This window comes from Heterocephalus glaber, unplaced genomic scaffold (assembly GCF_053883595.1).
Source record: "Heterocephalus glaber isolate CG9 unplaced genomic scaffold, H.glaber_assembly_v1.0 deba00001428, whole genome shotgun sequence".
NCBI classification, from domain to species: Eukaryota; Metazoa; Chordata; class Mammalia; order Rodentia; family Bathyergidae; genus Heterocephalus; species Heterocephalus glaber.
In genome coordinates, this window is record NW_028258293.1 from 32,585,114 (window position 1) to 32,597,354 (window position 12,241).

The 12,241-nt window shown below is 39.1% G+C and overlaps 1 protein-coding gene across 7 annotated transcripts in view; it reads right to left on the reverse strand.

Annotated features, from left to right (window-relative positions):
* Positions 1 to 451: 451 nt before the first annotated feature.
* Positions 452 to 12,241, reverse strand: part of Alg8 (ALG8 alpha-1,3-glucosyltransferase) — a 30,568-nt gene continuing 18,778 nt past the window's right edge. For 4 of the 7 annotated variants that reach the window (XM_087211343.1, XM_004869677.4, XM_087211344.1 and 1 more), the window contains 5 exons: positions 8,355 to 8,494; positions 6,617 to 6,756; positions 4,994 to 5,091; positions 4,503 to 4,575; positions 452 to 1,073 (listed from right to left, as the gene is read on the reverse strand). In XM_087211343.1, the coding sequence (XP_087067469.1) occupies positions 842 to 1,073; positions 4,503 to 4,575; positions 4,994 to 5,091; positions 6,617 to 6,756; positions 8,355 to 8,494 (683 nt within the window). In that variant the 3' untranslated portion in view covers positions 452 to 841. The remainder of the gene's footprint in view (positions 1,074 to 4,502; positions 4,576 to 4,993; positions 5,092 to 6,616; positions 6,757 to 8,354; positions 8,495 to 12,241) is intronic. The other 3 variants (XM_087211342.1, XM_087211346.1, XM_087211341.1) reach the window with 3 other exon arrangements.

Consider the following 12,241-nt stretch of genomic DNA (forward strand, 5'->3'; position numbering starts at 1 on the left):
CTGATGTTGGCTAAGTACTGGGTGAATTTGAAAACGCAGCAGGTATTAGGCAAACTGAAGTCCTGAGTAAAAAATATGTATGAAGTACTTCCAAAAAAGGGAGAGGAAGAGACAACTCTGCAAAAACCACTTTGGTTTGTTCACATGAGGGAAGGTTTAAGTGGCAGCCTTATCAAAATAACAGAGCTTGCTGTAAGAATAAATGAGCTGTACAAGGTGTCCTTAACTCAATACAAGTAGCTGTGATTTGTAGTCTCTACTGCCTGGACAAAGCAGCACATTAAACATTCCCCCTGGCTTTGTTTAGTATTGTCATTGTATAATTTCAAGGAAAAATAAAAGCCTCCTGGAACAAGGTGTACAGAATGGGAACAGTACACCATCTGTCTGTGTGTATGCCAACAGGAAAATGAAAGAGCTGGTAATGACCCAAAAATATTTCATACAGAAATACAAAATGGCATTTTATTTATATTTCCTTCAGTTTAGGAATCTATGCTTTATATCCTCACAATAGTCAGCACAGGCTACAAATAATTATGTTGTTAATCAGACTCCCTATTTTCCTTCAGTAAACAGAGCAGTCTGAATATATCAGACACTTTTAACAGGGGAAGGCAAGATTTTTTTTTTCAGATGTGTTTCATTGCTTAAGGAGGGCAAATGGCTTCTCACCATGGTGACAATCAGGTTGCTAGGCTGGGCAAGGCCAAATGTGGAAGAATGGTCCTCTAAACAGACCTGCTGAAATGAATGGCTCACACCACCAGCAACCTTCTTCAAATTCTGATTAATTTCCCATGAAATAACTACTTGGCCTACATCCAAGCAGTTCCTTTATTCATTGCTTCTTTGTCTTGCCAACAGGAGGGCCAGTCAACATCGAAACATACAGTCTAAACCAAGCATATATGACACCCACTGCACAGTACACTGAGGTCAGTAACAAAGGGATGAAGGGGTATGTCAGCTTCCAGGAGGTAAAAGGGAACACAAATTCACAGCAGACTTCTAAAGGTCCCAGGCCAAGGAGGTAGAAAGTTTCCATCCAATTAAAAAGAGGTTTTTCTTTTCTGAAGAAAAATGGAGAGAAAAGTCTGATTTTAGATGAGTCATCCTGTTTATCAAATACTTTCCTGTTGACGCTTCCCCACCTGCACTGTCTTTTTTTTTTTTGGTACCAAGGGATCAAACTTGTGACACCTTGCGGTTTTGAGGCAGGCGGTGGAACCACTGAGCCAGATCCCTGGACTGCACTGTCTTGATGTGACATAGGCAAGATTAGAGTCAAAAGATTGCATTAAATTTCACATGCAGAAAAACTGATAATTGCACTGTCTCAACAACCCAGGTTCACCCAATCCTCTATTTGTGCTGTCACTCAGGGAAAATTAGCTCTGCACTTGGAAGAGGGAAAGCAATATATTAAGAATAAGAATATGATCATATATAATTAAGGATTTTTAAACAAAATTAAGGGTTATTTTGGCAAGCTAGAGGTTCCACTTGACCCAGCTACACCTCTTCTTGGTATCTTTCCGAAAGAATTAAAAGCATCATATCACAGTGATATATGCACATCCATGTTTATAGCAACACAATGTGTAATAGCTAAAATTTGAAAACAGCCCAAATGCCTATCAACTGATGAGTGGATAAAGAAGATATGGTTTTTGTATACAATGGAGTACTACTCAGCCATAAAGAATGAGCCTCCAACATTTATAGCTAAACAGGTGGACCTTGATACCATACCCCTAAGTGAAATAAATTTGACACACATGTTTAAATACTGCATTGTTTCTCTGGTGTGAGAAATTGAATGTGGAAAAAAGGACTAAAATGTATAATGGATGCTGGGAAATGGGAAGAAAGTGTTCAAATGGGAAGGGGAACAGGGGAAGAGGGAGGGAGAAAGGAAGGAAGAGGCAAGAAAAAGAGGGAAAATAGAAGGAAAAATGGAAATAAAGCTTTTGTACATGGGGAAGGGAGGGGACTTGAGGGGAGGGAAGTGGGATAAAATAAAAAAAATTTTTAAAGAGAAATTTGTGGGGCCGGGGATTTAGCTCAGTAGTTTCGCCACCTGCTGCGCAAGCACAAGGACCCGAGTTGGATCCCCAGTACCAAAAAAAAAAAAAAAAAAAAGAGAGAGAGAAATTTGCTATTTTAACCATGTTTTAAAGTATCTAATTCAGTGGCATAAAATATAATAATAATATGTACCTATCACCACTAACCACTTTCAAACCATTTTCATGACCCCAAACAGAAGCTATGGAACCATTAATAACTCACTATTCCCCTGGCCCCCAACCTCTAATCTATTTTCTATCTCTAGGGGCTGGGGATTTAGCTCAGTGGTTTCGCTGCCTGCTGCGCAAGCGCAAGGACCCGAGTTCGATCCCCGGTACAAAAAAAAACAAACAGCGTCATTTCTATCTCTAGGAATTTGCCTGTTCTAGAATTTCATCTAAGTAAAATCATACAATATTTTTCCTTTTGTGTCTGACTTTTCCACTTGACATGTTTTCAAGATTCATCCATGTTATAGCAGATATTGAAATGTCATTCTTTTCTGTGACTTAATAATATTCTCTTGTAAATATATACCACATTTCATTTACCCATTCTTTTGTTAGTAGACATTTGGGATGTTTCTATCTTTTTTTTCTTTTCTTTTGGTACCAGGGATCAAACTCAGGACCTTGCGCTTTCAAGACAGGTGGCAGAAACACTGAGCTAAATCCCTGGTCCTTGTTTCCATCTTTTAGCTATTGCGGATAATGGTACAGTGAACACTGGTGTACAACTCTTTGTTTTCAATCCTTTAGGTATATAGCTAAGAGTGGAACTGCTGGATCACATGGTTATAATTGAATTTTAATATAATTATATAAATTTTTATGGACATAATCAGATATAAACCATTAACAAGCTTTAAAATATTACAGACTTAACTTTTTTCTTGTTTTTTTTGTTTTGTTTTGTTTTGGTACCAGGGATTGAACTCAGGACCTTGCACTTATGGGGCAGGCGTGGTGTCACAGAGCTAAATCCCCGGCCCTTTTGTTTTATGGTAACAAGGATCAAACTTGGGTCCTTTGCGCTTGCAGAGCAGGCCACAGCACCACTGAGCTAAATTCCTGGCCCTTGTTTTGTTTTTTAAAACAGGGTCTTACTATAGAGCTTAGGCTGGCCATGAACTCACTACGTAGCCCAGGCTGGCCTCGAACTCGCAGTGATCCTCTTGCCTCAACCTCCCGAGTGCTGGGACTATAGTACCACCATGCCCAGCTCAGACTTATTATATAAAATTTAGAAGAGAAAAAATTCTATTGACAATTCCATAACATATTTTACATAATATCTTTTAGTTTTTTCCATTTGTGTATTTATGTATGTAATTTTATCCATACATTTTTTGTTCGTTTTGTTTTGGTTTTGGTACCGGGGATCGAACTCGGGTCCTTGCGCTTGCACAGTAGGTGGCGAAACCACTGAGCTAAATCCCTGGCCCTACCATACATTTATTTATTTATTTATTTTGGTACCGGAGATCAAACTCGGGTCCTTGTGCTTGCACAGCCAGCAGCGAAACCACTGAGCTAAATCCCTGGCCCTCCCATACATTTTTTTATGTGTGGTGTTGGGAATTGAATCCAGATCCTTAATACTGAACCATCCTAAGCCCCTTTTAAATTTTCAGGCAGGGTCTCACTAAGTGACTAAATTGTCCAGGCTGGGCTTAAACTTTTTTTTCTTAGTTAATACTTTTAATTACAATTGTAATTACACAACTGCCACTATTCAGTATTTTGTATAAAACCAGTTACAATACACAAGATTTTCAAATGCAACAGTATGTATCAAACTACATATATATGCAAAGTTTATAGGCCATTATGAAGCTTTATCTTAAAAATACCTTCGTGCAGGCTTAAACTTTTGAATTTCTTGTCTCAGCCTCCCAGAGGCTGGGATTATAAGTATGTACCTCACTGGTAAAGGTATTAATTTAAGGTAGGTGATCTTCCTTAAATATTTCCCCAAACCAAAGACATAACCTGTGGTACTGTGCCCAAATGACAGGATTATGGATAATCTCTCCCTCTTCTTATCAGCATTTTGTAATGTTGTTATTTTACTATTATAATTTAAAAATAGGCTGGAATAGCCAGGTGTGGTGGTGCATGCCTGTGATCCAGCGCTAGGGAGGCTGAGGCAGGAGGACTGTTGTGAGTTTGAGGCCAGCCTAGGCTACATAGTGAGTTTAAGGGCAACCTGTACTACACAGCAAAACCTTGTCTCAAAAAAAGAAAGCCTGGAGACGTGCCTCGGTGGTAGAGTGGTTGCCTAGCATGCACAAAGTCTGGGGTCCCATGCCCAGTATCAATATACAAAAAAACCCAAACAAACAAATATGAAAAAACCTTAAAAGTAACCATTTAAGAGCAAACATTTCACAAGAGTAAACATAATTTTAGATGTACTTTTCTGATTACCTGAATAGCGTCATCAGTGAAGAAATACTATAGATGGTGAATAGTAACATGAGTAAGATTTTAATGGGAAGTTCTGTTAAAAGAACAAAAAAAAAATGCAGATAATAATTTAGCTGATAAGTGGAGGATTCATGATATTTAAAGTAATGTAAGCACAATGACACAGTTAATAATGTGTCATAATAATGACATATTAATGTTTTTGACCTTAACTGGCTTGTTTTTGGTACCAGGGATCGAATTCAGGACCTTGCGCTTACAAGGCAGAGCAGTGCCACTGAGCTAAATCCCCGGCCCCAACATTAACTGTTTTTGTGACATCTAAAAGATACATAACATTGGGGTAAACTGCAGGTTTTATTTAAGAGAACCGATGAGATCTCTCCTTCCACAAGATTATAGGGTTGTTTCAGTCAGTGAGTATTCATCTCTAGGCTGTGACGAAAAGGGCATGATAGTCAAACGTATCCCTCTAAAAAGAAGCTATTTACCTGGTGTTGTGAAGAGCAGAGGGAAGAGAGAATAATGTCCTGTTGTGGTCAGAATCAGAAAGATTGAAGCATCTCCTGCTTTTTCCACAGACAAAAGGCTAAAAATAAAAATTCTTATAATAATTCCTTAAAACAACTGAAATAACACTTGAAAAGATCTTGAAAAAATTGCATCTATTATTATTCCCAGAACTAGCTTAAGCATAAAGTAAACACTGATAGTGTTACAAATCTAATGCAATTGAGAATTAATTTTTTTTGTAGGAAACTAAGCGATTGATAGAGGTACCAAACTAAATCAGGAAATATCCAAAAACAAATCTTTCTTCCCTAATTGCCTTCTCCAAAGAAATAAATATTGTGGGACTGACTGGGAGCACCTAGTGGTTCCAGCTGGGGAAACAGAATTTGGAATTTCATTTCCAACCCTACAGCTCATCTCTTAGATTATGTCCTGTACCTGCAGAAGGAATTCAGACTAATGACATTAAAAGTTTTGCTCTACTTTTTAACCAATTATTTTTTTTTGAGACAGTGTCTCGCTGTGTAGTTTAGGCTGACCTTAAACTCACAAAAATCCACCTGCCTCAGCCTCCTGAATGTTGGATTACAGGCATGTGCCATCATGCCCAGCTTTTTAATTTGGAAATACCATGTTGCTAAATAAAACCAGAGAAAATATACACCAATCTGAAATATGTTTAATGTTTTTGTCCTTCAGAGCTTAAATAATCTCTCAAATTTGAGAAAAACCTCGAGAAAAAAGGGTCATCCCATTACCATCAATCTACTGAGTGTGAATTATGCATAAAACATACTACATTAACTTTTTTTTTACATTAAAATTTTTATTTGTTTTTTGAGACAAGGTCTTACTGTGTAGTTCAGGATGACCTTAAACTTGCTATTTAGCTCAGGCTGGCCTTTAACTTGCAGAAATTCTCCTGCCTCAGTCTCCCGAGTTGCTGGGATTACATTGTGTGCCACCACATCTGGATAAAAAAAAATTTTAATAGCACAGTGTAAAGAGCATAAGATTCAGCCTTTTAAGATCAGGTTGAAGTTCTAAGTGCTACTTGCTAGCTACGTGGTTTTGGATAAGTCACAAACCGAGTCCTACTTTCTGCAGATGTTAAGACAGAGAGGATTCAATACTGATTAATCCTGATTATCTTAAATGTTGTTGATAGGCTCAAAAGAATCCAAAAGCAAAAATAAAATACTCTGGAAAGTTTAAAGTGCAATACAAACATTATGGAGTTACTCTAGAATGAACTCACCACCAACTTAGACAAATAATACTTAACAAGGAACTTATTTTCAGGGATGTGACAATGCCAAAGCTTTTCCCCAAGCCATGCTACCATTCAATATTCAGACCTATCATGGCAGTTAATTAATACCCTACCCCTTACCAAAAATGCAGAAACACTACCTGCACTTTTACAAACCTCAGAACCTTCCTGGGTCCAAAGATCCCAAGTTAAGCATCCCGTCCTGCCTAGTGGGACTCTGGTCCTTTGCCTATCCCACTGAACAGGACAAGAAGAGGCACAACAAAATGGAAAACACTAAGACATTGTGAAATATGCCAGAAATGCTGACTGGCTGTGCTCTGCTTACCTCATTGGGAGAATTGCAAGAAGAATGGCTTTTTCATGAACATGCCACCCAAACATGAAGGAGCTCAAGGCACAAAGAATCAGACATCGCAGAAACCCTCTGGGCCCTTGGGGTTTAAACCAGAGACAGAAAACAGAGGGCTAGAAACAACAGGCAAAAATAAAATTTCAGTGTCATTTAAAACCGGGCTTTAGAGAAACAGTGTTCAAAGGGAATTAGCATCATTTCTGAAAAAAAGATCTAGACAGCAGTAAAAACAACAGTTCTCCAGTAAATTGGGATAATTTATCACTCTTTGTATAAGTCCATCTAAAGTTAACATAAAAGCAACTACTAAGAGAAAGCAAGCATTTGGAAGCATATTTAACTCATTATTCTAGAACATACAACATAATAACTTATTATATCTTTATAATTAGTTAATATCTATTGACTCCATTAGATCAAAGAGAAAAGCTCACAGATATTTTTGGGATAATAAATCAGATTTTACCATGTTAATAAATATCTAGTTTTTTTTTTCTGGTGTCAGGGATCAAACGAAGGACCTTGCGCTTGCGAGGTAGGCAGCGGCACCACTGAGCTAAATCCCCGGCCCCAATAAACATCTGGTTTTGTGGGCTGAAGTATAATTTACAATAAAACTATTGCCTTCTATATGCAGTTTACAGGGCCGAGATAATATTTTTTGAGACAAGGTCTCACTAAGTTGTCTAGGCTGAGCTTATAATCCTCCTGCCTCCTGAGTAGCTGGGATTTTATGTATGTACCAATAAGTGTGGTTTACAAGGCTGAGATTTTAGAAAGGAAGTTTTTACCTCAGTTAAACCATGTGAACATGTAGATGAGCAGAACTTAGAACCTACATATAAGTACTGCAACATAGTAAAGTGGAGTCAGGTGTCTTGCTAATAGGTTGGATCATTCAGAAACCAAAATTAAAGCTGAGTGTAATTACCAATAGTTGTTTACATTGAATTCCAATAAAATTCTATTATGAAACTGAGGTCACCATGATCACTAACAAGTGTGAACGAAGGCTCTAACAGTGTATGACTCAAAGCAGACTCTCAGCTGATGCACAGAGCCACTGCTGACTCTCAACTCATCACCATTATGACAAAACATCCATGCTGTCTAGACAAATTTGGAATTCTGATCATTTGACCAAGGATGAAAAAAACCAAACAAAGTCTGGGTGTTTTTGCTACAAAGATTTCCTCTTTCTCCATAGCATGGTCCATGCCTCCTCGCCCCCAGCCTTTTCTTTTCTTTTCTTTTCTTTTTGGTACCGGGGATCAAACTCAGGACCTTGTGCTTGCTTGTGAGGCAAGTGCTGGAACCACTGAGCTAAATCCCCAGCTCCCCCAGCCTTTTCTTTATTCTTCACCCCAGGGGAGACAGATGGGCTAATAAACATTGGCAAGAATTCCTCTCACAGAGGCTTTACTGGAAATCCTTCTTTACCATGTTCAAAGTTACTCTAAGAATTGGTAGGAAATCATTCAATCTGCAGGATGGTAGCTATGAAATTTATCTTGTATTGGAAAAGCTTGAAAGTTGAAATTCAACCAACCATGCCAAATAGAAAAGCAAAGGAGGGCCGGGGATTTAGCTCAGTGGTTCCGCCGCCTGCCTCACAAGGCCAAGGACCGAAGTTTGATCCCCAGTACCAAAAAAACCCAAAAAAACAAAAGCAGAGGAAACGCAAGAAGTGAGTACTACCTGCTGAACTTACCGATATGGCAATCAGAGTGCAGATGAATGTTGCCCAGGGAGTCACTGAGGGAAGGACTGTGTGTTCAAACTGCTGAACCAAACCACTTGTCATCGAGGCCTTGGGGATCTTGTTGGGATCAAGAAGTTTCAGTTCCAAACCTACAGAATAAGTAGACATATTATTCTATTTTTATCAATCAATAGGACTCCCATATTTTACCATTCAGTTCCTTGAAAAAAAGCTTATTGCTGCCTAAAACAAGATTCCATACATGTAAGTCTATAGTGTCCTACCTCTGGCAGAATGCCTCTGGCCTTAAGATTATAATTTGCAAGGGGCTGGGGATTTACCTCAGTGGTGCCATGGCCTGCCTTACAAGTGCAAGGTCCAGTGTTCAATCCCCAGTACCACCAAAAAAAAAAAAAATTATAATTTGTAAAGTAGGGCCAGGGATTTAGCTCAGTGGTTCCGCTGCCTGCTTTGCAAGTACAAGGTCCCGAGTTCAATCCCTGATAACAAAAAAAAAAAAAAAAAAAAAAATTGTAAAGTAGCTATTTCCATAGGAATGGGTTTTTGTTGTTGTTGTTGTTTTTTAGTTTTGTTCTAAGGCAAGGTCTTGCTATGTAGTCCAGGCTGGCCTTGAGCTTGCTAGACAACCCAGACTGGCCACACTTGTGATTGATCCCCCTACCTCAGCCTCCCAAGTATTGGGATTATAGGTGTACAGCACAATGGCCAGCAGGAATGGGGAATTTGTGTAGCTTAACCTTATGAGCAAGCAGTGGGTGAACAGTAATCTGCTTACTCTGAAATGAAGCAAATGTTTTAAAATGCAGACCATGCTATGTCCCAACTTTGAATCCTTCGTTTTCTATAGGAGAAAGTCCATATTCCTAAAAACAACATACAGCGTCTTCCATGATCCAGCCCCTTCCTACCTTTCCAGCCTCATCTCCACTTTGTTAATGTGTCTTGGCCACAGTGAGCTAACTGTGGGTCTTCAAAATTCCACTCTCAACACTTGTGTCTCTTTGGTCAGGTTACTCCCTTTGCCTAGAATGACTACTCATTTTGCCAAATTAATCCCTACTTTAATTACTCACCTGAGAAAGCTCCTAAATCAAGAAGAGCTGATTTTCTGGTGAGCCTTCTATTCTGGTGCTCAGACTACATTCTTTGTTTACAGGCTCATTTCCTCTACTATACTGTGTTCCTTAAAGACGAAAATGATGAGCTCATTTCTACTCCCAAGATGTAGGAGTTCAGTAAATACAAGGTGTGACTGAAAAATACAGTGAATGTTTAAATCTTTAAAAGTTATTACAGTAAAAGATTGCCATTAATCCCTCTCAAAATTCTCCCCCTTGTTTCAAACACACTCATCCTACCATTCTTGCCACTTCCTGAAGCAGTTCTGGAAGTCCTCATTTGTATCTTTAGTTGTGCTGTCACACCTGCCTTGAGGTCCTGAATTGATTAAAAACATACACCTTTCATGGTCTCTTTGAAGTGACCATGAAGTGACATGGTCCCAGATCCACTGAATAGGTGGAAGAAGACACACTGTAATGTTTTCATGAGGCTGCCTTTCCACTGGGCAGCACTTGGTTGCAGCATTCACTGTATTTTTATTATACCTCATTAAGATATTCACAAAAGAGGATATCCAGAACCACTTCAGAAAGTGGCAAGAATGATGGGACAAGTGAGTTCAATGAGGAGGAAAAAAACCTTAAACATTCACTATACATTTTGATCATACCTCGTGCTTATTAAATGAACAAAGTCTGAAATGACAAACCCCATCCCAAATAGGTTCCAGGGTAACAGAATAGTCACAGGCAATCTGAGCACCTTATAGCCCCATCTAATGCCACTGAAAATCTGTGCAACATGGGAAGTATGTAGACTGTCAAAATATTTTCTATCTATTCACCCTATTTCCTTTCCTCATCAGCCTGTTGAATCTCTCTTAAAACTAACAACCATTTTCCTAAAAGTTACTTGCCTAACTTGCCACTGATTTTCCATGTAAGAAATCTTTGAGAGGCAGATACACAAGGTAAGGTATATCAGTTTCTCAACTTGCACAAGGCAAGTGGCCTTTACACCTCAAACTATGTTGGCTGTTTAAAGCTTTTTTGAAACAGATATTCAAAATTACTTGCATAATGCCATGTACATGAAGGCTGAATTCATAGTGACTTGAGGGATAATACCAAATTATAATTTCCCATAACCAAGGACTTTGTAGCCTTTACTTTCAGCCCCCTGAGGCACAGAAATATGAAGTAGCTTGCTCAAAGTCAGAACTAATAGGTAGGAATGAATCTGGGTCTGTCTGGCTCCAAGGTCCCTGCCACTGATAACCTAGTGCTTCCCTATTCTTGCTTTTGTTTCTTACAACATGCTGCGTAGGAACAAAGAAAGTACCAGACTCCTGCCCAGTACTGTATAATGAGGGGTCAAATGATTTGGCAATGCCATATAGCCAGCACCGAGTTATCATTATCTAGATCAATCAACAAACTGCCACCCAATGGTGAAATCTAGACTGTGATCTGTTTTTGCAACGATATAAAGCTATAAATGGTTTTTAGTTTTTTCCTCTGTAGGGTACCTTTTAATATGTTGATTATTTGCAAATGTATAAGCAAAGCACACTCCCAAGTGCACATATTTAATATAGTACTATTTACATTTACAGGATTTAACAATCTAAAGGTTTTTACAGTTTTACATGAGAGGAGGTCTCACTATGGTGGGGGCCTCAAATACCTTGACTCAAGAGATCTTCTTGCCTCAGCCTTTTGAGTAGCTGGAACTGCAGGTATGCATCACAATATTTGCCTTTTTTAGTGTGTATATGTGTGTGTGTGTGTGTGTGTGTGTGTTACTGGGGACTGAACCTAGGCCTTCACAGTGAGCTATGTGCCTTTTAATTTTTTTAATTTTGAAAAAGGATCTAAGTTGCTAAATTGGCCAGCTAAGGCTCAAACATGATTCTTCCTCAACTTCCCAGAGTGTTAGGATTACAGGTGTGTGCCACCATGCTCAGCTAACACTTTTTTTTGGTACCGGGGATCAAACTCAGGACCTTGCGCTTGCAAGGCAGGTGGCAGAACCACTGAGCTAAATCCTCAGGCTCAGCTAACACTTTTTTTTTTTTTCAGCTAACATTTTTAAAGGCTTGCATACAATGGACCAAACAAAAACACTATGTGTTGCTGGGTGTTGTGGCACATGCATATAACCAGCACTCAAGAGGCTGAGGCAGAGGATCACTGTGAGTTTAAGGCCAGCCTGAACTATACAGCAAAACCTGTCTCAAAACCAAAACCAAAACAAAATAAAACAATAACAAATAACAAACACTGTGTGTGTGGCCTACATAGCTTCAAATACCTCAAAGTACCTGGCCTGTTACAGAAAAAGTTTGCTGATCACTGCTCTTGGCTTTGTTTTTTTCCACTATGCAAGGCTGGATTCACAAAAGAGAGACTGAGTTATTTCTCAGTGAGTTACTTTTAATAGACCAATCTCAAGGCACACATTATTTTTCATTACAACCCAAACATAAAAAGCATAGCCTAAAGCAGGGCATGGTGGTGCACGCCTGTAATCCTAGCAATTGGGAGGCTAAGGCAGGAGGATCTTTGTGAGTTCAAGGCCAGCCTGGGCTAAACAGTAGGTTCAAGGCCAGCCCGAACTACATAGTCTGAGACCCTGTCTCAAAACAACAAACCACATAGACTATAGTGGCATATGCCTATAGTCACAGAACTTGGAAGGCTGAGGAGGAGGATCGTAAGAGCCCAAAAATTTGAGAACAGGCATTTAAAAAAGCATAGCCTACCCAGGCATGGTGGCACACACCTGTAATCCCAGCACTGGGAAGGCTGAGG